This window comes from Ahaetulla prasina, chromosome 12, assembly GCF_028640845.1.
Source record: "Ahaetulla prasina isolate Xishuangbanna chromosome 12, ASM2864084v1, whole genome shotgun sequence".
NCBI lineage: Eukaryota > Metazoa > Chordata > Lepidosauria > Squamata > Colubridae > Ahaetulla > Ahaetulla prasina.
The window spans coordinates 23325048-23351912 of NC_080550.1; the positions used below are offsets into that span (position 1 = coordinate 23325048).

Here is a 26865-nt window from a genome sequence, read left to right on the forward strand (position 1 = left end):
TTTAATTAGGTGAAAACCATGGGAATATTCAGAGTCAGTTTATGCCAATATGATATGTCCAATAAACCAATTCTTTGAGGAACCTACTTGCCTCGGAGTTCTGTTTGTCATGGATGTATTACTTGGACCCCTGACATTCCCACTGTCTCTTTTTCAGCTTGAGATGTTGGAGAGGATCCTTCCTGAGTTTCTTTCTCTACCCGGCTGAAGGCTCCCCTGCCCCCTGATTGGTTCATTCCCTAGGCAACATCCCTACCCCCTCCTCTGGTCCCAAGGCCATTCCTACACACCATTACATCGTGACCCTTCCTGCTCCTCTCTCCCTGCCTTCCCCAGATGACCTAGAACTGTCAGAGCAAGAACAGAATCTTCCTTAGCCAGCAATTTAAAATGCTTTTCGGCATGTGAAACGGGAAGCTGTGCAAGGCTTCAAATTTGATTCAGAAGAAGAGCACAGGAACAGGATGGCAGCAGGATTTATCTGCAACTAATTAAGCGGGGAAGCACGAAATGTCCGGGGTTCACGAACCGCCAATTGCCAAAACTGAAACCCCCATGTTTAAGACAGGAGTCTCCAACCTTGGCAACTTTAAGCCTGGTGGATGTCAACTCCCAGAATCCCCCAGCCAGCAAAGCTGGCTGGGGAATTCTGGGAGTTGACGTCCACCAGGCTTAAAGTTGCCAAGGTTGGAGACGCCTGGTTTAAGAGGTTGTGTTGATTCACACGTGGAATGAAACGGGATCGGTGTGCTCCAAATATGGAATGAAGTGTACGATTTAAATGAGTGGCAAAGTGGGAACAATGCAGTCCATCCAAAAGTGCAAGGGGAGGGAGGGGTTGGTAGGGGAGTGAAAAAGGAAAAAACGTGCTGAGAAGATTGAGGTGGCAATTTCTTTGCAATGAAATAAGCATGGAATCAGGAAGAAAGATAATAGACAAATGGCTTTTCCAATTCTTAAATACTTCAATAGATTATGAGGACTACAAGCTTTTCTTGTTTTTAAAACAAACACTGTTTTAAAATTAACAGCAGCAATACCACTGCCTATTCTTTCATTTCTGACATACAATTTAATAGTATTTTGGCCTTACACTCAACATAGACTGTCCCTGAGCCATTCAAAAGAAGAGAACAGATCTATAAGTGGAGTTACCTTTCTACTGCCATCGTTCTCCAGTTTTCCAAGAATCATGTCAAACTATCCATGCAAGAGAAAACAAAAACAGAGTTAGGAAAGGTATACTGGTACTCCTATTATGAGCCACGGTGGCACAGTGGTTTGAGTGCAGTCCTGCAGGTTACTTCTGCTGACTACCGTCTGCCTGAAATTTGGCAATTTGAATCTCACCAGGCTCAAGGTTGACTCAGCCTTCCATCCTTCCAAAATGGGTAAAATGAGGACCCAGATTTTTGGGGGCAATATATGCTGACTTTGGAAACCACTTAGAGGGCTGTAAAGCAGTGGTCTCCAACCTTGGCAACTTTAAGACTTGTAAAGCAAAGCTGGTTGGGGAATTCTGGGAGTTGAAGTCCACAAGTCTTAAAGTTGCCAAGGTTGGAGACCACTGCTGTAAAGCACTGTGAAGCGGTGTATAAGTCTAAGTGCTATTGCTGTTGCCCTTCCTTCCCTCCCTCCTGTGATGGCACAGTGGTTAGAATGCTGTATTGCAAGCTAAGTCTGCCCACAGCCTAGAGTACGATCATGACAGGTTCAAGGTTGACTTGTCCTTCCGTCCTTCCGAGGTGGGTAAAATGAGGACCCAGATTGTTGGGGGCAATAGGCTGACTCTGTAAACTGCTTAGAGAGGCTGGAAAGCACTGTGAAGCGGTATAGAAGTCTAAGTGCTATTGCTATTATGAATGATCCAGATTTTAATGGATACAGGTAGTCCTCAACTTGCTGAGCAATCATTTGAAGTTTCGACTGATCCCCCTAAAGTTACTTATGACATGGTTCCCGAAGTAAGCACCTTTGTTGTCATTCACCCTTATGAGTGAATGAAGCAGCCACACCCCACCAGGTATGGCCCATCTCTCAACATGCATTCTACCTAAATAGAGAATGGGGGGAAAATGCACTATATGCATGTCCCAAAGGTGCTTTTTTCAAGAGGCTTTCTTGTTTTTTTCTTTTGAAGACGTTTCGCTTCTCATCCAAGAAGCTTCCTCAGTTCTGACTGGATGGTGGGGAATGGAAGGATTTATATTCCTTGTGGACAGCTGGTCATTTGCATCCTTTTTGAGGGTCGTTGACCCTCAGGGTCACCTGAGTGGTGCAAATCATTCCTGTAGTCTGCAATTTTGGGGGGGAAATCTGTTCATGGAGTGGGAGTATGAACAGATTTTTTAAAAAAATGCAGACTACAGGAACCAAGAGCACCACTCAGGTGAACCTGAGGACACAGATAAACCTCCAAGGGCTTCAACGACCCTCTAAAAGGATGCAAACAATCATCTGTCCAGTTGCCTCCTGAAAAACGCCCCTTTGGGACAACCATGACTGAGAATCTCTACAGACTTTTATTTTTGTTTTTTAGTATTATTTTTGTTTTTATTGCTTTTGTTTGTGGTACTGTGACCGTAATAAAGATTGTTGTTGTAAAATAGGGGGTGGGAATCGTTGTTGTAAAATGGGGGGGGGGGGGGGATTTCAGAACCCAGCAAGAAATTCTCAACTGCAGAGTAGTTTTCTCTTTTCTCTTTTGAAAAGCAGGAATTCCAACCTAACAGGAGGAAGGAACCAGATGATCCTTACGTACCTCTCGGCTCTCTATCACCAACTCGCTCACACAACGCAGAAACATGTTTTCGCCTTGGCTGTCCTTCTCGTTCCTAAAACAAGGATCAAAAAGCGGTCAGTACCACAGATCCCGTTTCGCCGTTGCAGTCATTTGAATCGGGCACCTTCCCCCCTTTCGCTTAAGTAGGGCGGGAACCGACCTGAGAAAATAGAAGTACTGCAAAGCTTCACGAGGGTCTGTCGACTCAAACTTGCGGGTGTACAGCATCAGAAGTCGGACAAAATTCAGACGCCGGGTGGCCGGAGGGTCGCCAGCTTCATGGCTCACTGAAATGGGAATGAGACAAATATCATGCAACGGCACCATTTTGTTCAAGAAAGAACGATGGCTACCCAGAATGACAAAATCTACATTTAGAAGCAATCCTCTTCTAGTTCCCAGAGATTCAGAATGCAAAGATTGATAAAAAAGCTGCTTGAAAACCTTTCCAAAAGTGTTAACCCAACAATCTATCATGAGAAAAGCTACTGGGAAGAGAGTAAGACAGGAAATTCTAATGTTGTTGTTGTCATGCCCGTCAGAGCCTGAATCTGTAGTGGACGACGATTCTGTGGGCGTGGCTTTGTGGGCGTGGTGTGGCTTGGTGGGCATGGCAGGGGAAGGATACTGCAAAATCTCCATTCCCACCCCACTTTCCTGGGGGAAGGATACTGCAAAATCCCCATTCCCTCCCTACTCCTGGGGGAAAGATACTGCAAAATCCCCATTCCCTCCACACTCCTGGGGGAAGGATACTGCAAAATCCCCATTCCCTCCCCACTCCTGGGGGAAGGATACTGCAAAATCCCCATTCCCTCCCTACTCCTGGGGGAAAGATACTGCAAAATCCCCATTCCCTCCACACTCCTGGGGGAAGGATACTGCAAAATCCCCATTCCCTCCACACTCCTGGGGGAAGGATACTGCAAAATCCCCATTCCCTCCACACTCCTGGGGGAAGGATACTGCAAAATCCCCATTCCCTCCCCACTCCTGGGGGAAGGATACTGCAAAATCCCCATTCTCATCCCACTCTGGGGCCAGCCAGAGGTGGTATTTGTTCTCTGAACCACTCAAAATTTCCACTACTGGTTCTCCAGAACCTGCTGAATTTCACCCCTGATTAGGGATGACATGATAGCAATTCTCCAGTACTTGGTGGACTGTCACAGAAGTGGGGACCTCTCTAGGCCACCAGAGGGCAGGAATATGAAATACCAGGTGGAAGTTCATCAGAGGGAGTTCCAAACTGCAGGTAAGGAGACATTTTTGGACAATGAGAAATTAATCAATGGAGTAGCTTGCTTCCCAGAATTGTGGGTGCTCTATAACTGGAGGTTTTCACAAATAAACTGGGATGGTATAACTCTTGCCTTGAAGTTGGGACTGGACTAGAAGACCGCCAAGGTACCTTCCAACCCTATGATTCTATGTTCTATGTTTCTGTATTGTGTTTTAACTGTTTAACCATTGTTTACCACCCAGAATCACTGGTTTGAGATGGAAGGCTGTACAGATTTTATGGATGGATGGATGGATGGATGGATGGATGGATGGATGGATGGATGGATGAATGAAATGAATGCATGCATGCATGCCCACAACTGGAAGAGTAACAATAACGTCTAATTGCATTGGTTGTGACAGGTCAATCTAACTTCCAGCTACTGATAAAATGGGGGGTTGTGCCACTTTCAACATTTTGAAGAGCCTTTGGGGTTTTTTAGATAGGGCTTTTTTAAGGGGTGGTAGGGTTAAGACGGGCGTTGGGGGTAGCCCGTCGGGAGGGGAGCCAGTCCTTGCGCGTGCTCGTGATGGTTCTTTAATAGGTTCGGAGGTTAGGGGGGGAGATTGCGTTCCTGTTGGTGAGGGTGGCCCGATTTCCACGGTAAGTGGGAGGGGCAGATATGGCGGAAGGGGGGGATCATATCGTTCTGGGGGGGCGCGCGCCCGATGTTTGCAAGCGGTCGCGCGCCCCGATCCCTCGTCCTTTTCCCGTTCCCCGGATGGTCAAGACCCCCAGAGCCTGGGCCTGCGGCTGATGTTATGCAACGCACGGTCCGTAGTTAATAAGGCCCCCCTAATATATGACCTTATCCAGGGGGGCGCTGCGGACCTTATAGGCGTTACGGAAACCTGGCTGGGCACGGAAGGGGGTGTGCCCCTTGTGGAGATGTGCCCGCCGGGTTTCCGTGCATTCCATCAGCCGAGGGCTCAGGGTAGGGGTGGGGGGGTGGCGGTTGTGATTAGAGAGAGTCTAGAGCCGAGGGAGACCACTGTACCTCAGATTGCCGGGTGCGAATCCCTCTTTGTGAGATGGGGTCATAGGTGCCAGATGGGTTTGCTGATCACGTACCTGGCTCCTTGCTGCGTGACAGCTGCCCTGCCCGAGCTCCTGGAGATGCTGGCCGGGGTGGCAGTTGAGACCCCCAGACTTTTAGTCATGGGGGACTTTAACTTGCCATCGTCCGGCTCGTCATCGACGGCAGCTCGGGAGTTCATGGCTTCCATGACGGCCTTGGACCTGACCCAAGTAGTTGATGGCCCTACTCACATTGGGGGTGGCACTCTGGACCTGATTTTTGTCTCTGGTCAGTGGTCGAGAGATCTGGACTTAAAGGAAATAGTCACTGAACCTTTGTCATGGTCAGATCACTCTCTCCTTCGTCTGGACTTTCTGACCACCATTCACCACCGCGGGAGGCGGGGCCGACACGTTGGTCCCGCCCCAGGCGCCTGATGCCCCCGGAGGGGTTCCGGACGGAGCTTGGGCCATTTCCTGAGGGTCTGGCTCACGGCTCGGCTGAGGAACTTGTTGCGGCCTGGGAACGGGCCGCGGCGGGGCCTTAGACCGTGTCGTGCCTTTGCGACCTCTGACCCGGCGCGGGTCCCAACCGGCTCCTTGGTTCTCCGAGGAGCTGAGAGGGATGAAGCGCGGAGAAGGCGCCTGGAGAGTTCCTGGAGGTCCAGCCGTTCAGAAGCTGATCGGACACTAGTGAAGTCCTATACTAGGGCTTACCTAGTGGCATTGAGGGAAGCGAGGCGTAGCTACGCCTCCTCCCTCATTGCATCGGCAGATAACCGCCCAGCCGCCCTGTTTCGGGTGACCCGCTCCCTCCTACACCAGGGGGAGCGGGGTGACCCGGTGCAGGGACGGGCTGAGGGGGTTAACGGGTATCTATACGATAAAATCGTTCAACCGGGATGGTTTGGACCAAGATTGCGGTGATCTGGTGAGACGGCTGAGGGTGGTCTTGGTGACATTTTATGGGATGAGTTTGACCCTGTCGCTCCCGAGGACATGGACAGGTTGTTGGGGAGGCTGAATGCCACCACGTGTTTACTGGACCCGTGCCCCTCCTGGTTGGTGCTGGCCACGCAGGAGGTGACACGAGGCTGGCTCCAGGCGATTACGAGCGCTTCCTTGGTGGAGGGTGTCTTTCCGGCCGCCTTGAAAGAGGCGGTGGTGAGGCCCCTCCTCAAGAAGCCTTCCTGACCCGCTGTTTTAGGTAATTATCGTCCGGTCTCCAACCCGCCGCGGCGAAGGTTGTAGAGAGTATGGTGGCATATCAGTTTCCTTGCACCTGGATGAAACTGTCTATCTAGACCTGCTCCAGTCCGGTTTCCGGCCCGGTTACAGCACGGAGACGGCTTTGGTCGCGTTGGTGGATGATCTCTGGAGGGCCAGGATAGGGGTTGTTCCTCTGCCCTGGTCCTATTAGACCTCTCAGCGGCTTTCGATACCATCGACCATGGTATCCTGCTGCGCGGTTGGAGGATTGGGAGTGGAGGCACCGTTTATCGGTGGTTCTCCTCCTATCTCTCCGACCGGTCGCAGTCGGTGTTGACAGGGGGCAGAGGTCGGCCCCGAGGCGCCTCACTTGTGGGGTGCCGCGGGGATCGATCCTCTCGCCTTCTGTTCAACATCTACATGAAGCCGCTGGGTGAGATCATCAGTGGGTTCGGTGTGAGGTACCAGCTGTACGCGGATGACACCCAGCTGTACTTTTCACACGGACCACCCCAACGGTTATCAAGTGCTGTCCCGGTGTCTGGAGGCCGACGGGTCTGGATGGGGAGAAACAGGCTCAAGCTCAATCCTCCAAGACAGAGTGGCTGTGGATGCGGCATCCCGGTACAGTCAGCTAAATCCGCGGCTGACCATCGGTGGCGAGTCATTGGCCCCGATGGAGAGGGTGCGCAACTTAGCGCCCTCCTGGATGAACGGCTGTCTCTAGAAGATCATTTGACGGCCGCCTCCAGGAGAGCGTTCTACCAGGTTCGCCTGGTGCGCCAGTTGCGCCTTTCTGGACCGGGAGGCCCTATGCACGGTCACCACGCCTCGTGACGCCTCGCCTGGATTACTGCAACGCCTCTACATGGGGCTTCCTTGAAGGGCATCCGGAGGCTGCAGTTAGTCCAGAATGCGGCTGCGCTGGTGATAGATGGAGCCCTCGTGGCTCCCGTGATAACACCCATCCTGCGCAGGCTGCACTGGCTACCTGTGGCCTTCGGGTGCGCTTCAAGGTTTTGGTGACCACCTTTAAAGCGCCCATGGCATAGGGCCGGCTTATCTACGGGACCGCCTACTGCGACCAGATACCTCTCACCGACCCGTGCGCTCTCACAGACAGGGACTCCTCAGGGTGCCGTCAGCTAGGCAGTGTCGTCTGGCGGCGCCCAGGAAGGGCCTTCTGTGGGGCTCCCGCCCTCTGGAACGAACTCCCCTGAGGACTCCGTCAACTTCCAGATCTTCGAACCTTCCGTCGCGAGCTCAAGACACATTTATTCATCTGTGCAGGACTGGCTTAGATTTTAAATTTAGAGGGGTTTTAAATTGATTTTAATATTTATATTTCTATTTTTAATAATTGGTATTATTAATTATTGGCATTAGAATAAGTCTTTTAATGATTATTTTAATTTGTATATTGATGTTTTTATATGCCTGTAAACCGCCCTGAGTCCTTTGGGAGATAGGGCGGTATATAAGTTTGAATAATAAATAAATAAATAAATAAATTTTAGACTTTTTTTAAAGACTTTGAATACCAGACAGGACTTAATTCCTTGAAGGGAGGGAGGAATTCTTAGATTTTTACGATATCTGAGTTGAAGTTTCATATCTTCTCTCCCGCATATGAAAGCAGGACAATAAGCTCATTCTCCTGATGTTCATTTATTTTTCGCAGCTGTTGATCTGGCTGTCTGCCACCATGTGGTGACAGTCACCAGAACTGGTGACTTTTATAACTGCAACAGCTGTTAGTGGGATTAGCCAAGGAAACGGAAAACAAAAGTTTCATTGACAGGCAATACACTGTGGTCACCAAGAGGCCACTGTATCGTAATTCTTAGGGCTGCTTTCAGCAAGCCAAAGAAAAGAACAAAACACTGATCTATGAATTGTTCCCACGAGTTACCGTATTTTTCAGACTATAAGATGCACCAGACTATAAGACGCACCTAAATTTACCGGAGGAAAACAAGAAAAAAATAGTTTTTGGCCTTTGCACATTGGTTTTTTTGCCCTCCCCGGCCTCCAGAAGCACTCTGCAGCGCTCCGCATGCATGTGGAGCATTGTATGTGGAGCACTGCAGAGTGCTTCTGGGGGCCTGATAGAGCAAAAACGCGACACGCAGAGGGTTTGGGAGTCCAAAAATGCCCGTATTTGGTTTGTAAAATGCACCTAAATTTTCACCCACTTCTAGGCGGGAAAAAGGTGCATCTTATACTCCAAAAAATACAGGACTTTGTGGACAGCTACTTTGAAAACCCAGGGTCATGCTTCTAAAATAAAACAAATGCTGATAAGAGAAGGGTATAATTGGAAGAGATATATCATCCCAAATTGTCCGACATTATTTTCTCTCTCAAAAAGGTACAGTTAACCTAACCCTATTCACTTATCAAATTAGGTACATCGAGCTTTGTTTTATTTAGGAAAAAAATGAAAAAAAAAAAAAGGTGAAAACTCAACATGGTGTCAAATGTTGACAGTGCAGTCCTGCGGAATTCTGACAGGTATATAGTATGTCACCTGTCAATTACTCATCAGTGTAACATGAGATTATGCATTAGCCATTCCAGACCCTCCGTGCAACTGTTGTGAGGACATAACAACTCTCTTTGAGCCCTTGGAATGCCGGTGGTCCACTTAAAAGAAAGTTATTCATCAGTCTAATTCAGCATTTCTGAACTGTGTGGACTTCAACTCCCAGAATTCCCCAGCCAGAATTCCTCAGTCATTCCCCTTGCTGACTGAGGAATTCTGGGAATTGAAGCCCACACGTCTACAAGTTGCCAACATTGCAAAATGCTGGTCTAATTATTTGAAAAGTATCTCTCTTATCGTCTTACATGTCAGTCTACCGTTCTGATGGTTTGGCCATCTTTATTCCCTTGAAGGAGTCAAACAGCACCATGCCCACAGACCAACAAAACTTACAGAGTTGTGCGCTCTGCCCAGAAGATTTCAGCAACAGCTTCAGTTCAAAGAGAACCAAGGCCACATGCACAGCGTGGCAACGCAAACGCTCGGTACGGAAAAGGAAAGCGATGGCAGCTTCGAACTGGGCAGTGAGGAACAAGACTTGGAAGTAGAGGAAGGGCTGCTGGTTCACGGCAAAATGTGATTCGCCTGAAGAAAAAAAGCACAAGGGAAGGGTGTTTTTACAGCTGATCTTCAACAATGCAGACGTCACTTGTCAAAAACAGGCTGGAAAAGCGGATAATGTGGGTAAATTGTTTATTTTATTGGTACTGGTAGTCCTTGATTTATGACCCACAATTGAGCCCAACATTTCCGTTCCTAAGCAAGACAATGGTGAAGTGAGTTTTTGCCCCATTTTACAACTTTTCCTGCCACACGTTCTTAAGTGAATCACTGTAACAGTCATAAATATGAGTCAGTTGCCAAGCATCTAAATTTTGATCACATGACCATAGGGATGCTGCAATTGTATCAGTTGTGAAAACTGGGGCATAAGTCAACTTTTTCCCGTATTGTTGTCACTTCAAATAGTCACTAAACGCATGGTTGTAACTCAAGGACTACCCTAGGCATCACTTGAGCCAACTAACGGGAGTTGAAAGAACAACTGCAGAATTTAAGAAAATTCAGGATAAAAATTAACAGTGACCCAAGTATCAACAAAATCAACAATTTACATTTGAATGGAAGAGGCGGAATGGAAGAGGGATTTTCCTACAGCCTAACCTCAAAGCAATGTGAGAGAAGGAATTGTTTCTTTTTTAAAATTGATTTAAAATTCTTGTCACTTCCCAGAAGCCTGACAAGGCATCTTAATACCTGGACAGATTTAACAGGAAAACTACAGAACAGGTGGCAAGGCAGATGGAATCATAAACATTTATTAAATATGACTGCTAAAATAATAGTACCACTCTGACTTTTGAAGAAAAATCATAAATCGCCAGTTTCTGAGTCTTTACTATCTACTGTTTCAACTCCTACCCTCAAAACGACGCTATAGAGCACTGCACACCAGAACAACTAGACACAAGGACAGTTTTTCCCCGAACGCCATCACTCTGCTAAACAAATAATTCCCTCAACTCTGTCAAACTATTTACTAAATCTGCACTATTAATCTTCTCATTGTTCCCATCACCCATCTCCTTCCACTTATGACTGTATGACTGTAACTTTGTTGCTGGTAATCCTTATGATTTTTATTGATATTGATTGTTTCCTGATTGTTTATTTGTACCCTATGATTATCATTAAGTGTTGTATCATTAAGTGTTAAATTTGTACCCTATGACCATCATTAAGTGTTGTAAGTGTTGTACCTTGATGAACGTATCTTTTCTTTTATGTACACTGAGAGCATGTGCACCAAGACAAATTCCCTGTGTGTCCAATCACACTTGGCCAATAAAATTCTATTCACTATTCACTACTCATACAATTATACAATTTACTATCTAAAAGGCTCATACAAGAATGCTTATTTTGATACGTCGTGTCAGTTTATTGAACAAATTCATTTTTAAAAGTCCCAGCACTAGATCTACTCAAGCTCTGGAATCACCTTTCTCCACAACAATTTATTTTCAGAAATCTCCAGGTACTGTCCCTAGCTGAACTTACCGTAATCTTCAAGCAGTTGTTTCTGGAATTGGGACAAAGTCAGCCTGTCTTGAGGTGCGCTAGAACTGTTCTCGTCAAAGCACACTTGATTCAGCTAGAAAAAGACAAAAAAAAGTAACTTGTGCATCCCTCTTTTCTTTTCCCAAGGGATGCATGCAACACATTTTCCAAATGCGGAATGGGTCTATGGAAAGTACCAGCACCGGAGGGAACCAATGGAGGAGCTGGCACCAGGGTCTGGCAAAAACTGGGAAGTATGCAGGGGTGGGCTTCAAAAATTTTAGCAACGGGATCTGCCCTGTTACCCAACTAAGTATTAACTGACATGGTGATAATTTTTGTATATCTCGTTTTTTCTACAAGTTTCACTTTTCTTCTTTACACTGTAACTGCTATTCTAATAGCAAATCCTTCATAAAAGTTATTGCATTCCATTCTTGATTAAATTATCTTTCCATTGCTATATAATTTTATGGTACTACTCCCCCCAAAAAAGTGGTGTTATTAGTTAAGTTTTAGAAAATACACTTTTCCCAAAAGGTTTCTACCACTTTGGCCACTTCTGTGTATCTATATCATCTCTTGGATGAGTGACTTCCATTATATGGGTGCTGCACTAGAGTAGGATAATAACAGCTGGGCCATCTTCGATCGTATTTATGTTTATACGAGAAGGAAGAAAAATGAATACTATCCCCCCCCCAAAAAAAGGCAGCGCAATTATTTTGAAGGGAAGCAAATTACCTTCAGCCAAAGATAATCTTCCGTTTTATCTGCAACTTCACTGTGGTTATCGGCAATATCACACCGGCCTATGATACAATACACAGCTCTTTTGTAGGGGTCCGTGTTGTTTCTCAAAGCCCGTCTGTAATGGAGGCGAACTTTGTTCTCGGTGGCAGGAGAAAGCCTACAATTTTAAAAAATGGGAAATTGAAACTTGAGATATCTTTAAAACAGTCAAATCTGGAGTTTTCTTCTCAAAGTAGCTACCTGTGCTTCAAAAATGATCTTTTCCAAATGTAGGTTGGAAGTGTAAAAACACAGAAGGAACCTGTTATCATCTATGGTGGACATGTGATAAAGCAAAAATAAAATAGGACTATGATTTATATTTTAAATACAGAAAATCCTGAAAATGGAGATAGATATAAAACCAGAACTTTACCTCTTGGGCTTAATGGAAAAATAACTGGAGAAAAAGTTTGGAACTTCGTTACTATATATATGTTGACAGCAGCAAGACTATTGTGTATGCAAAAATGGAAGGCCACTTCGATTCCTACTATAGAAGAATGGTTCCAGAAGCTGATGGAGTTGGATGAAATGGCAAAACTGACTACTCTGCTTAAAGAAAAGAATACAAAGTGCTTTTGTTTCCACATGGAAACCGCTTCTGAACTTCATGCTTGATGTGGAAAAGAATGAAACTTTGATTCTGGGTTATACAGATTAGACCCGTAATGGCAAACCTATGACACACGTGCCAAAGGTGGTATGCAGTGCCCACTCTGTGGGCATGCAATCCGTCACCCCAGTTCATCTCTGGCGCGCATGCACACGCACCTCCCGCCAGCGAGCTGGTCTTCGGGTCTCTGCCCCACATGTGGGGGGGGCGCATGTGGGGGACTGCATGTGCATGCGCAGGGCACATGCGTGGGGCACATGTGGGGAGTTCCGCACACATGCGTGGGGCAGGGTGCATGTACGGGAGCTGCGCACTTTAGGCACTCGGTCCGGAAAAGATTAGCCATCACTGGATTAAACTGATAGATTTTTGTAGAAATGACTGGTTTATACTATTATGGTAAAATGAAAAGTTGTGATTATTGTTAATGCCCTATTCTACTGTAACAGATAAAGTCTTTTTCTTTCCTTACCCTTCCTCACTTTTCTCTGCCCTTTGCCCCTCCCTATCCCTGCCCTTTTAGTTGCTTTCATATTTTGTATTTTATAACACTTTATAACCTAATTTTAAAAAGTGACATTAAAAAAGTCATTTTTTGAGCCAAGCAGCTTTCCCGTGACAGAAATACTGTTTTCTTGATGCCTTTTCGCTGACCAAACACTGCTGCTCATGTAGTTTATATTACAGAAACAATATTCACGGTATTTTATGTTGCAGAAACCGACCTAATAATCTAACTTCAGTAATCCAAATTCAGAGTTGTCACATGGATTGAAAGAACAGATCCAAAAGTACCTCCCACTGACATAATGTAGCTTCACACTCAGGAAGAGTGTTTTAATTTTAAAAATAGATATGTTCCATTTGAAGGAGAAAAATAAAAGTGCATTTTTCAAATGGCTGCACCTTCTGTGAGTCCCAAATGCTTCAGAATCATTCATTTAAGGCAATGTGTTTCCTCAACCAAGGACACTTGAAGATGTCTGGATTTCAACTTCCAGAATTCCCCAGCTAGAGAATTCTGGGAGCTGAAAGTCCACACATCTTCAAGCGGCCAAAGTTGAGAAACACTGATTTAAAGTATCAAACGTCTAATGCAGAACTTGAAAAACTTGAAGCTGTCTTATCTTCAAGTTGATTTTGAAGGTGAGCAGAAATGGCCCCAGCATTTAAAAGTTCCAACCAGAATCTGAACTTTCAGTGGAATTAGTTCTTCCGCTTCCCATCACCCCCAGGAGTCCCCACGCGGCCCGTTTTGGATGCAAATAAGTGCAGGGCACACGCAGAGGCTCAGGGAGGGCGAAAATTGCGCCTACTGGAAGTTCGAGAAGACTGGAAGCAGGCCCGTTTCCAGCCTCCAAAGGACCTCTGAAACCTGGGGAGGCCATTTTTGTCCTCCCAGAGGCTCAAAGAAAGCCTCCAAAGCCCGGGGAGGGCAAAAACGCCCCCCCACACCATGGTGCAGGAGGCTGAGTAGGCTATGCCCACCATGGCCACGCCCACCCAGCAACCGGACAGACAACCCCTTGCTAAAATTTTTGAAGCCCACCCCTGCCAACTACCTTTTGTCTTTGCTGTGCATGTACTCCTGGAACCAAGTTTTGAAATCTCCCAGCTGGTGCTGAGCTAGGTTGACCACTTGCATGGCTGCCATCAAGTCCCCGCATCGCATGCAGTAGTAAATGATCGCCCAGACAGGATGACCTTCCACTTCCCCGTCCTAAAACAACAGAAGCAGAAAAAACATCCAGAGATTTTGACTCCTTACAGACAGTCCTCGACTTACGACTGCAATTGGGACCAAAATTTCGGTCGCTAAGAGAGGCAGCTGTTAATTGAGCTGTGCTCCATTTTGCAACCTTTCTTGCCACAGTTGTTAGGGCAATCGCCGCAAGTTAGTAACTCGGCTGTTAAGTGAATCTGGCTTCCCCATTGACGTTGCTCGTCAGGAGGTCACAAAAAGGGAGCATGGAACACTGTAACCGTCATAAATATGAGTCAGTTGCCAAGTTCCTGAATTTTGATCATGTGACCATGGGGATGTGGCAATGGTTGTTAAGTGAAAAACAGTCATAAGTCGCTTTTTTCAGTATCGCTGGTCACTAAATGAATTGTCGTAAGTAAGGACTGCTATATTGTAACCTTGAAGAGTTTGAATTTAGATGATAGAAAACACATGTTTAAACTGTAAGTGGTACCTACAATTGACCAAAGATCTATTGTAGGTATAAAAATAAGCCTTACGTACCCTTAAAAAAAAACACGCTTAGTGATATTCAAACTCTGCCAGCCTTTTGGAAAAGGTGCTTGTTCTATGTGTACTATAATTTTTAGAAATCATATTTGCATATTCATGAATGCAAATTTCATCTATCAGGAGCCTCCATAGATGCAGGGAGCCCTTTTAGCAAAATTTCCACTTCCATGGGATGTCTTTGTGCTCCGGACAGAGATGGAATTCTTCAAACTGGTATAGAAGAGGATACGGTCAGAGGGGAATTGGGGAATGCTGTTTCTCTCTTCTCTCATTTGTGGAAAGCTTAGCTACAGAATATGCTTTTCTGTGAATGAAAAGGTGCCACCGGAGACCGTCCTTTGTGTTTTCTTGATGCAGTTTTTCATCACTGACTCCTCACGCTGAGAAGCATCTGAGACGTTCTATTGCAGAAATCTCTATTCAGTGCAGCATCTTCCCTAAATGTGTTTACATTCTGCCAACGAAGAAAAACCTACTACCATGCCAAGCAATTTACAGAATGCCGTTAAACGGATCTCATTTTTAGAAATGTGCTCCTGATGCTCACTCAACATCTGGTTCCTTTCTGTTTATTTATTCTGGGATTTTCTCTGAACGTACCAAGGGGGGAAAACAAATCCCGGTATCTTTTCAAGATAACATTCGTTATGTATGGGACCTATCAAAAGCTCATTTCCCACCCACCCCTTGTTGGGTTAAATATACCAGGCTGTTTTTCTCATTGATGTTCTTTTTAAAATGTGGCACCCAGATGTGGAAATGCTATTCTACAAGCAGCTTGTAGTGATCAAGACTTAGGTATTTTTTAAATATATTTATTCAAAATTTAACATTATTATTATTTCTTTTATTCATTAAACATGAAACTCGGTCAACTGAACATTTAAAAATGTGTCATAAATACGATTGACTGGTGTTAATGGGTGATAAGGGTTGCTGTCAGTATCCTAGGTATCAACCAAGTATCTTCTTAAAATATATGATGTGCCGACTAACAAAGTTTTTTGCAGTTCTGCTGGTATTATTGCAGGAAGCTGCAATTTCTTGATGTGTTTTGTAAAATTCTTGGACATGGCACCAAGTGCCCCGATGTCAATGGGTATCACTGTTACATGTTTCATCCATAGCCATGTAGTTTCGATGGCCAGGTCGTGATATTTCGTGATTTTTTTCCAGTTCTTTTTCTCCGACTCTGGTGTCTCCTGGCACAGCAATATCGATAAAATGTATGCTTCGGCCCTCAGCAACTAAGATGTCTGGTGTGTTATGTTCCAAATAACGATCTGTCTGTAATCGAAAGTCCCACAAGATCTTCACTGTCTCATTTTCGATAACTTTTTCCACTTTTCGGATACAGGTATGTCGTATTTTTTACATAATGACCAGTGGACTAATTTAGCAACTTGATCATGTCTAGCTTCTTCTTCTTCTTCTTCTTCTTCTTCTTCTTCTTCTTCTTCTTCTTCTTCTTCTTCTTCTTCTTCGTCTTCTTCTTCTTCTTCTTCTTCTTATTATTATTATTATTATTACAATTTCCATTACTATTATAATCAGAACATTTGTTATTTTTCTGTAAAACAAAACGCACCCAGACAATACACTGTTTTCAAAGTATCTATGCATAATTAAAATATAAAATAATTTTCAAAAAGACTTAGGTACTTCTTTGGGACCTTTTGCCCATAAATAAAATTTATGACTGATACTCATTCCTTTTAATTAAACAATTTGTAAAGCGGCCCATCTTGCAATGCTCTAAGCAGCGAACAAGGATTCAAACCCAAACCAAACACAATATATAAATAAGAACCAAAAGCAACACAGCGATGCATAAAAACACACACAAGGTCTAAAAGCAATCCACCGCTAGTTTTTTTTTAATGATCTTAGGCTACGCAAGGGATGCTTTTGGAGAAAGAGCTTAAGATTGCAATTAATATTTTTCAGCAGGATTTTTTAAAAGAACAGAGCGTCTTTGGCAATGTTGGGAAAGCTGATACAAAGTGCACCATTTGCAAGTATTATCAACTCTTCACCTAAGAAGTGCATTTCTGCCTAGGTAAACGAATAAACCAAATTTTGCTAGGACCGTGATGTCCTGGATGTTCCTACCTGCAGCCCTGGAACAGACACTGGGAGTTTGATGTTCAAGAAACTGCGGACTAACTGGTAGGTTCCAGGTACTCCACCCAGTTGGGCTTGGTGCAAATTTCCAAAGACCGTCATCAAGGTATAGTTCTTGTAGCTGCAAGGAATCAGGCACGGCTGATCAGTCAGGATAGCTGAACATCCTTTTACTGATTTCACACAAAATATCAGAATCCGAAGAGAGCTGGAAGGGACCTTGGAGGTCTTCTAGTCCAGCCCCCTGCTCAAGCAGGAGACCCTATACCATTTCAGACAAATGGCTGTCCAGTCTCTTCTTGAAAGCCTCCAGTGATGAAGCATTTACAACTTCTGGAGGCAAGCTGTTCCACTGGTTCTCACTATTAGAAATTTTCTCCTTAATTCCAGATTGCTTATCTCCTTGATTAGTTTCCATCCATTGTTTCTTGTTCTGCCCTCTTATTATTGGAAAATAAATTGATAGCCGCCCGCTTCTTTGTGTCAGCCTTTCAAATGCTGGAATACTGCTATCATGTCCACCTAGTCCCATGATGGCAAATCTATGGCACGCGTGCCAGATGTGGCACACAGAGCCCGCTCTGTGGGCATGCACGCTGTCACCAGCTGCTCTTCTGGCACCAGCTTACCTTCGTGCACACCAGCCACCTGATCTTCAGGTTTCCGGCACTCCAGCACACACAAAGAGCAGCTGGCCAGCGCGCATGTGTGCACCGGAAATCAAAATACCAGGTGGTTGACACATGCATTCACACCAGCTAGGTGGTCTTTGGGTTTTCAGGGCTCTGGCACGTGCGTGCGTGTTCCGGTTTGGGCACTCGGTGCCGAAAAGGTTCACCATCACTGCCTTAGCCCTTCTTTTGCTCTATAGCCAAACCCAAACCCTGCCACCGTTCTTCATGTGTTTTAATCTCCAGAACTTTAATCGTCTTAGTTGCTCTTCTTTGCACTTGTTCCAAAGCCTTAACATCTTTTTTGTAATGCGGTAACCAAAACTGGATGCACTATTCTAGGTGTGGCCTTACTAAGATTTTATAAAGTGGTACTAATACTTCACATGATTTTGATTCTATGCCTCTGTTTATACAATCAAGGATTGTGTTCTCTTTTGTGGTTGCTTCCTCACAACTGCTGGCTCACGTTTAAGTGATCGTCCATTAGGACTCCAAGACTCACAGAGAGGGTCTCCTCAGGGTGCCATCCGCCAAACAGTGTCGGCTGGCGGCCCCCAGGGGCAGGGCCTTCTCTGTTGGAGCACCGACACTCTGGAACGAACTTCCCCCTGGCTTACGCCAAGTGCCTGATCTTCGGACCTTTCGCCGTGAGCTAAAAACACACTTATTTATTCAAGCGGGACTGGCCTAATAGTTTTACTATTTTAAATTGGGTTTTTTATTGTTTTAGGGTTCTGAATTTTTAAATTTTAAATTTAAATTTTAATTGTCGGCCTTATTTGTAATTTGCTTTGTTTTAAATTCTGGTTTTAATTGTATATATATTGAGTTTTATCCTTGGCTGTACACCGCCCTGAGTCCTTTGGGAGAAGGGCGGTATAAAATTTTAATAAATAATAATAATAATAATAAGATCCGTCTCACAATTACTGTTTTTGAGCCAGGCTTCACCTAATCTGTATGCATTGGTTTTAGTATGTATGTACTGTGTGTATTTATGTATGCATCCATGCATTAGTATTAGTATTACATATAAGTATGTTCAAAGGGAGCTCAGACCTTCTTAAAATAATAATTCTACCAGGGTTATTTCCTTTCCTTTCCACAGTACAAGTAATCTTTGACTTACAACCGCAATTTTGGAACCAGCCCTATGATTCTATGTCATGACAGACAAATGGCAGCTTCCTGGGAGTTTCTCCCCTCTATTTAAGGACTTTTACCTTTGCTCAAGATACTGTAAGGCCTGCCTTACAAACTCCATCTGCACCTCCATGCTCGTCCGTATTTTCAATGTGTCACTTGCAGGAACCAGCAGTACATCCGTCATTTGCTTCACCATGGCCCACAAATCAGCAATGTTCTGCAACAAGTGTGAAAGAGACACAGGTACCTTGAGACACCGCTTGGTAAAAGATGGCATTTAAAAGGTATCAGTTCATGATGGATAGCCCTGGTTATTTATGGATGGATGGATGGATGGATGGATGGATGGATAGATAGGTAGATAGATAGATAGATAGCAATAGCACTTAGACCTATGTGCCGCTTCATAGTGCTTTTTACAGCCCCCTCTAAGCGGTTTGCAGTCAGCATATTGCCCCCAACAAATAAATGGGTACAATAAATGGGTCCTCATTTTATCCACCTCGGAACAATGGAAGGCTGAGTCAACCTTGAGCCGGTGAGATTTGAACTATCAAACTACAGCTAGCAGTCAGCTGAAGTAGCCTGCATGCTATACTCTAACCACTGCACCACTTTGGCTCTTACTAGGTAGGTAGGTAGGTAGATGACAGACAGACAGACAGACAGACAGACACACAGACTGTTCATAACTAGGGCTGTGCACGGGATTCCCTTGAGTTATAGTCACTTTAATAAGCTGATTCATTAAAGGAGATACCACTTTTTTCAGGGTAACCTGGAAGCCTGGAAAGTAGCAAAATAGCTTTCATGAGCAGCAGAAAGGCATGGGGCTTGTGAGACATGCAAAACACCTTTTCCAAAGTATTTTCAGAGCAGCCACAAGTCTGAAACAGGAGGGAGGGAGGGAAAACCAAGCAGTTTTATTCTTAAGTGACAAGACTGCTAATCCCAACTAAAAATAGTCAGAATAATTTCTGAAGAAGCTAAATTATAAATAATACCTTATCATCCAATTCTGCCACAGTAGCACAAAGGTCTACCAAATTAGGCTGGAGATGTCCATTCACAATCTTCTCGTTATACATATAAATCTGAAAAAGAACAACACAGACAGATGTCTACCAGAGTGCAACTCATTCCCTCCCTTTGCATAATACCCTCCTCCCTCACACACGCACTGCTTAAATGCAAGAGGCTTTGATCCTGCACTGACATCCCCTTTGAATTGTATGATATGACAGCAAAAGAGAGGGAGTTGCTGCCCAGCATCAAACCTAATTCAAAGTGTCAAGTGGTTGTCTGAAGCCCAACATTTTGGCATCTGTACGAGTGTTTTGACTAAAGGCCAGGTAGAAAGCAACAGTAAAGTAAAATACAAAGAATTTACAACGTGTTGTCAGGGTATTTCTTGCCAGAAATAACACAAGATAAAGCGTTCCTTAGTTTTCTTGAAATCTGTAAAGTTTGGAGTATCTACTGCAGTTATCCCAACAAGCGCTGGTATTCAAAATGCATTTTATTTTATTTTATTCAAAAAACGGGGCTTTATGTCCTTCAGGTGGGGTTTCCCAATCATGGCAACTTTAAGATGCGTGGACTTCAACTCTCAGAGTCCCAAAGGTGCATTTTCAGAAGGCAACTGAACTTCCTTGTTTTTTTCTTTGAAGACGTTTCCCTTCTCATCCAAGAAGCTTCTTCATCTCTGACTGGATGGTGGGGAACGGAAGGATTTATATTCCTTGCAGACAGCTGGTCATTTGCATCCTTTTAGAGGGTCCTTGAAGCACTTGGAGGTTTGTCTGTGTCCTCAGGGTCACCTGAGTAATTCAAATGGGTTTGGAGCCTTCTTGGCTGGAGGATGTCGAGCTGAAGAAGCTTCTTGGATGAGAAGCGAAACATTTTCAAAGAAAAAACAAGAAAGTCCAGTTGCCTCCTGACAAAAGCACTTTTGGGACAACCATGACCTGGATGACTGTGAATCTCCACAGACTTTCAATACCCAGAATTTTGGCTAGGGAATTCTGGGAGTTGTAGTCCACGCATCTTAAATTTGCTAAAGTTGGAAAGGTGACTGGAATTCAACTTCTTTTTTTTTTAATAGCCTTTATTCAACCTTTTTTAGTTTTAAAAGCACATTTCCATTTTTACAGCTTTCAACTATCGGCAACTATTCATAATTTCAATCTATGGCCTACTATTTTATACATTATGTACATCTTTAAATATATAGTATCTTTTACTATATTCTATTTTTGTTCTTCATTAATATCGATTTAATCTATTCTTCATATATGTAGTATATCTATATTTATTTACATATTCCTTTTATCCTTTAACAAGTTTTATCATATTTATAAGTATATATAATTTTCAATTTAACATACTTTCTATATCACCTTTATGCAACAATTTTACATCTCGTTTCAAGCCATAGATACCACATATTCCAACTCTTGTAATACTGTGATTCCTCTCTGTCTTTAAGCTCCATGGCTAATTTATCCATTTCTGCACAATTGAGGACTTTTTTTATTATCATTGCATTTGTTGGCATGTTTTCTTATTTCCAATTCAATTTCAATGGATGAATATGGATCCGAATCCAACAATCCAAATACTCTTAAGCACATAAGTGTATCACTTTACAATGCCCGTTTCTAGCTGATAATAGTTCCCAATAACCATAATTTCAAATAAAATGGATTTCTAAAATGCTGTAGGTCATGTGCACAAGCTTAGCCTGGCTGGCTGAAATTAGATCTTTAGACAAGTTGTCTTAAGACCTTAAAAATGACTAGACCAGGGGTGAAATCCAGCAGGTTCTGACAGGTTCTGATGAACCGGTAGCGGAAATTTTAAATATTTCAGACAACCAGCAAATACCACCTCTGGCTGGCCCCAGAGTGGGGTGGAAATGGGGATTTTGCAGGATCCTTCCCCTGGAGTTGGGAGGGAATGGAGATTTTGCAGTATCCTTCCCCTGCCACGCCCATCAAGCCACGCCCACCAAGCCACACCAGGCCCACAGAACCGGTAGTGAAAAATATGGATTTCACCACTAGACTGGACATTTCATTCTGCAAACCCACAAAATCCTTATGGTACCACAGATGTTTTTGTTATAATAAGACAGGAGTGGATGCGTGGTTTTTTAAAAAAAATTAAGATGGTGTCCCAATCCTGCAGGCAAAGCCTTTCCCTTTACTTCCTTATCCTACAATTGACACAAATCTGTTATTGGCACAGATTGTAAAGATCAGTTTTGGTCGCCACGATGTAAAAAAGATGCTGAGACTCTAGAAAGAGTGCAGAGAAGAGCAACAAAGATGATTAGGGGACTGGAGGCTAAAACATATGAAGAACAGTTGCAGGAACTGGGTATGCCTAGTTTAATGAAAAGTAGGGGAGACAGGATAGCAGTGTTCCAATATCTCAGGGGTTGCCACAAAGAAGAGGGAGTCAAACTATTCTCCAAAGCACCTGAGGGCAGAACAAGAAGCAATGGGTGGAAACTAATCAAGGAGAGAAGCAACTTAGAACTAAGGAGAAATTCCCTGACAGTTAGAACAATCAATAAGTGGAACAACTTCCCTGCAGAAGTTGTAAATGCCCCAACACTGGAAATATTTAAGAAAATGTTGGATAACCATCTGTCTGAGATGGTGTAGGGTTTCCGGCCTGGGCAGGGGGTTGGACTAGAAGGCTTCCCTTCCAACTCTGTTGTTGTTGTTATTGTTATTGTTGTTGTTGTTATCTTTGTTGGAGGAAAAAGCCCAGAGTTTCTTAAAACAGCTCTTGGTTAAAGTGGAGTACTCACCTGTCGGGCATATGCCATTTCTGTGTTATCCAAGGAACTGCGACCTGGTGGAGGCAACTCACTGACATAACTAGGCTGTTGAGAGAAGAGAAAAAGGCTGCTCAACCTTTGGTTTCAATAGAAGTGAACACTTGTAGCTCAGGGTTGAACTGGTGCTCTCTGAGCTTGGTGGTTTTCTTGCAGACATTTCATGTCCAAACTGGGTTATGTCATCAGCGCAATAGTCCCACCAGGCCCAAGGTTGACTCAGCCTTCCATCCTTTATAAGGTAGGTAAAATGAGGACCCAGATTGTTGGGGGCAATAAAAGTTGACTTTGTATATAATATGCAAATGGATGAAGACTGTTCCTTAACACAATGTAAGCCGCCCTGAGTCTTCAGAGAAGGGAGGGATATAAATTCAAAAAAAAATAAAATAATAAGTCTCAGGTATTTTTTTCCTTTTAACCAGCTAGTATGCCCTTCCGTTTAGGAAGCTGTGCAAATTTCAAAAGGAGGCAGGATCTGTAGGTTGCTTTCTTTGAACTACAAAGACTCTCTTGGTAATTGACTTTATTTAAGTGTAATGTGTGGGGTATTTTTTTTTTAAAAAACCAACTATCCAAAGCTTGGAAATTGGCTCCCTTGCTGATCTACCTCCTGCGGCGTTTGGATCCATGCTTTTCAGCTGATTTTTCCTGAATCCGAGGTATCAATTAAAGCCTTATTATATCTGAAAGATAAGAACCTCTCTCTCTCTCTCTCTCTCTCTCTCTTGTGCTGCAAAAGGGTTAGAAGTGCAAAATCTGCAATGGAGAAATTAAACAACCGGCTTTTAACGCAGCAGATGCACTTCAAACCTCCTGGGCCTTTTGACTCTGAAGCCAAGAACAAAATATCCCTATCAAGGGTTTCTAAATGCTCTCACAGCGACACACCAAATATCATAGAGGGCACGGCAGGAGAGAATGAAAAAGGAGAGAATGACAGATCGCGTTTCAACCTCTTTAACCATTTGTGGAGTTGAAACAGAGCGGGCTTCCTCGATGCTATTTCCCCCCCTCCGTCCCCCCCCATCCCCTTTCTCTGAGATTCTGAAAACGCCAACGAGATCTTGCCCAACGTGGCATATTTGATCATGGAGGACAAGCAACAAATCTGACCAGTTCAGAAGGAAGCTCAGAATCGTAGGATTTTGAAAGGAAAGTTAAACCTCAGTTCACAAAAACCCAGAAGCAGCTGAAAGGTTTCCAAAATAGCTTGCCAAATCCATTAAGCTCAGCCACTGCAGAGCAGTAAGAGACTCTATCTACTTTCCAGTACCATTACTTGAAAAAAAAAAACGTGGACACTCACTGCAGCTCTAACAGTGAGTCGTCAGCACAAAAATTTCCAAGCGAGAAACACTTCCAGGAACCATAAAGAAAATCTTTCCGTGATTTAAAAAAAACAAAACAAACCAAGACTTGAAGGAAGAAGACAAAAATCCGGCAACTCACTGAGACATTCGATTGTTACTATTTTGAAGACTCTTAGCCAATTCCCGCAAGCAAGCAGAAAAAGGAACTCAAATGTTTCTAATGAAGAGGATTTTAAATAAAAAATAGAGAGGGGGAAATGCATAACTTGAAAAACTATAACTAGGGATATGTACGCGGTGATTCTGGGCAAGCAAAAGGTTGAGTACTTATATCATTATATCATTATATAGTATTATAATAATAATAAAAGTCTAGGGGCAATGGATATAAAAAAAAAATTGAACTGTAGGAGCAGAGAATACAGAATAAGGGATTCAAAAGCTGGAAAGTAGTTACAGACTTCTCTCAAGCCGAGTCCTAGGCCACACAAAAATAAAGAAAACTGCAGAATAAAACACGAAAAAATAGGCTCCATGTTAGCAGCAGCAGAATCCAGCATTTCTCAATGTAAAGTTCTGAGTTGCTCAGAGAATAAGTAGTTTAATTATTTTATTACAGGAAGGATAAACAAAGCTTGCGCATTTTAAAATTGCTTTTAAAAAGCAAACAAACCTGGAGTCAAACAAATAACTGGTTAATTCAAGCCAATAATTTTAGGAATGCAGCTGCTCCAGATTTCCCCCCACCCACCCTAAAAAAAATACCTCATTTTCCTGGGTGAAATCCAGAGTATCTTCTCCAGAAGCCAGCAACGTATGAAGGATCCGTTGTTTTACCTGCTCCCACTCCACCAACATTGATTCTCGATGATATTCTTCTGCCATGGCAAAGGTCTGGGAAGACATTGATAAGAGGAAAGAACAAAACATCATCCCAACTTCAATGAAAGCCTAGGAGTTACAAAGAAGCTATAAAATGCTTCGGTTTATCATCCGCCGAGGAACTCAAAGTATAATTTGCCCTGGCTACTGAATGTCTATGGAGGTTCTCATTCATCCAGGTAAAGGTTGTCACAAAGGTGTTTTTATTTTATATATTTAAAAATTCCATATGAGCCGAGACTGCCGAGACAGCAGAGGTGGGATTCACACATCCACTCTGTGCATGCACACAGCCTTCTGCGCATGCGCAGTGCTCATACATTACGTCCGGGTGGGTGGGCGGAGAATCCTGCAATCGCCACTATCAGTTCTCCCGAACCGGACAGAACCGGCTGAATCCCACCTCTGCCCTGCAGTCAAACTACAGCTCAGGTCCTCTTAAACTGTACCTTCTATGGATCCATCTCATAACCCTTCACCTGATAAAATACCTAGGAAAAACCACCAATCTTTTTAAGGTACAATTGCTGTTATCAGATCAGTCCAATGTAGCCTCTTCGAATGTAGCCAAACATGTCTGTTATACTTGTCTGCAAAATTAGGCAGGTTTTGACTGACCACTGCCAATCCACCAATTATTATTACATATTATCTTGTCTTTTTGATGTTGTTGTTGTTCTTTTATTTTATTTTGAATGCTTCTTAGTTGCAATGCTGGGTCTGTGGCTGTAATAAAATTGCTACTATTCTGATTTTATTTAAAAGGCAACTGGGAGTTTCTGGTTTTTCTTTAGGACATTTCGCTTCTTGTCCAAGAAATGAAATTCCCCACAAGTTAGTTGGAACCGAAGAAGTTTCTTGGATGAGAAGTATCTTTTTTTAAAAAGATCAGAAAGCCCAGTTGCCTTTAGAATAAAAGCTGCTTTGAGACCAGGTACTGGAGACTAAGTTTCCAGTTTCCCAAATGTGCTTATAATAATAATTATAATTTAACAAAGTTGGAAGGAACCTTGGGGATCTTCTAGTCCAACCCCCTGCTTAGGCAGGAAACCCTACACCACTTCAGACAAATGGTTATCCAACATCTTCTTAAAAATTTCCAGTGTTGGAGCTTTCATAATTTCTGGAGGCAAGTTGTTCCACTGGTTAATTGTTCTAACTGTCAGGAAATTTCTCCTTAGTTCTAAGTTGCTTCTCTCCTTGATTAGTTTCCACCCATTGCTTCTTGTCCTGCCCTCTGGTGCTTTGGAGAATAGCTTGACTCCCTCTTCTTGTGGCAACCCCTGAGATATTGGAACACTGCTATCATGTCTCCCCTAGTCCTTCTTTTCATTAAATTAGAAATATCCAGTTTCTGCAGCCGTTCTTCATGTGTTTTAGCCTCCAGTCCCCTAATCATCTTTGCATGCTTTCCAGAGACTCAACATATTTTTTACATCGTGGCGGCCAAAATTGAATGCAGTATTCCAAGTGTGGCCTTTCCAAGGTCTTATAAAATGGTATTAACACTTATCTTCTCCCTAATTCCAAACCTCACTGCCCATCAATTCCAGCACAGCATAAAATACAGTCCCTGTTCCCTACATCTCAGCCATGCTTACAAAATTATTACCTTTGATTTCAGCCTCCGTCTCATTCTCAATTTTTCTATAAATAAGAACTGCAGAAGATTCTAGATGCATTTTCCCCAAGTTTTTATGGATTAAAACTATTTCCAGTAACCAAGGTTCTTGGACTCTGATGCTTTCAAACCGCAGAAAGTAGAATTACTAAATGTGATATATATAGATATATTTTACTCATAATTTATTCATTTTCTTAAAAATCATGCTTGGTTCAACATATCTTTGGAAATCCAAAGTGGAAGGACAATTTTTGGGGAGTTAATGGGGATGGAAAAACGAAAGAAAGATTCAAGAGATTCTGCAAGATGAAAAAAATATACCACCCTCAAGTATGGAGAATTGAGCCCCGTTTTAAACTTCTGCCAGATGTCTAAACTCATTTCTTTCACATCAGTCATCTCTCTGAAAGAGAAGCAGCTCCTGGGGGGCTCGGTGGTCTCTCTCATCACTGGCTGCCTAATCTTTTATGCTGAAGAAGGCAGGATGAATGCTTGCTCAGTTCATACAAAGCAAGCAAGCTAAATGAAACCAATATTGCAGAATACCGAATAACGGAGTTGGAAGGGACATTGGAGGTCTTCTAGTCCAACCCCCTGCTCAAGCAGGAGATCCTATACTATTTTAGACAATTGATTGTCCAGTCCCTTCTTAAATGCCTCCAGTGTTGGGAGCAGCTATAACTTCTGGAGG

At 43.5% G+C, this 26865-nt stretch overlaps 1 protein-coding gene across 1 annotated transcript in view; it reads right to left on the bottom strand.

Annotated features, from left to right (window-relative positions):
* The window catches only part of NUP93 (nucleoporin 93), a 127745-nt gene that overhangs the window by 14348 nt on the left and 86532 nt on the right, over positions 1 to 26865 (bottom strand). The window contains exons 5-16 of the mRNA XM_058155230.1: positions 24434 to 24562; positions 22329 to 22403; positions 19513 to 19602; positions 18586 to 18725; positions 16677 to 16809; positions 13870 to 14027; positions 11644 to 11809; positions 10900 to 10993; positions 9232 to 9423; positions 2943 to 3069; positions 2762 to 2834; positions 1156 to 1200 (exon numbers count right to left, since the gene is read on the bottom strand). Coding sequence (XP_058011213.1) covers positions 1156 to 1200; positions 2762 to 2834; positions 2943 to 3069; positions 9232 to 9423; positions 10900 to 10993; positions 11644 to 11809; positions 13870 to 14027; positions 16677 to 16809; positions 18586 to 18725; positions 19513 to 19602; positions 22329 to 22403; positions 24434 to 24562 — 1422 coding nt within the window. The remainder of the gene's footprint in view (positions 1 to 1155; positions 1201 to 2761; positions 2835 to 2942; positions 3070 to 9231; positions 9424 to 10899; positions 10994 to 11643; positions 11810 to 13869; positions 14028 to 16676; positions 16810 to 18585; positions 18726 to 19512; positions 19603 to 22328; positions 22404 to 24433; positions 24563 to 26865) is intronic.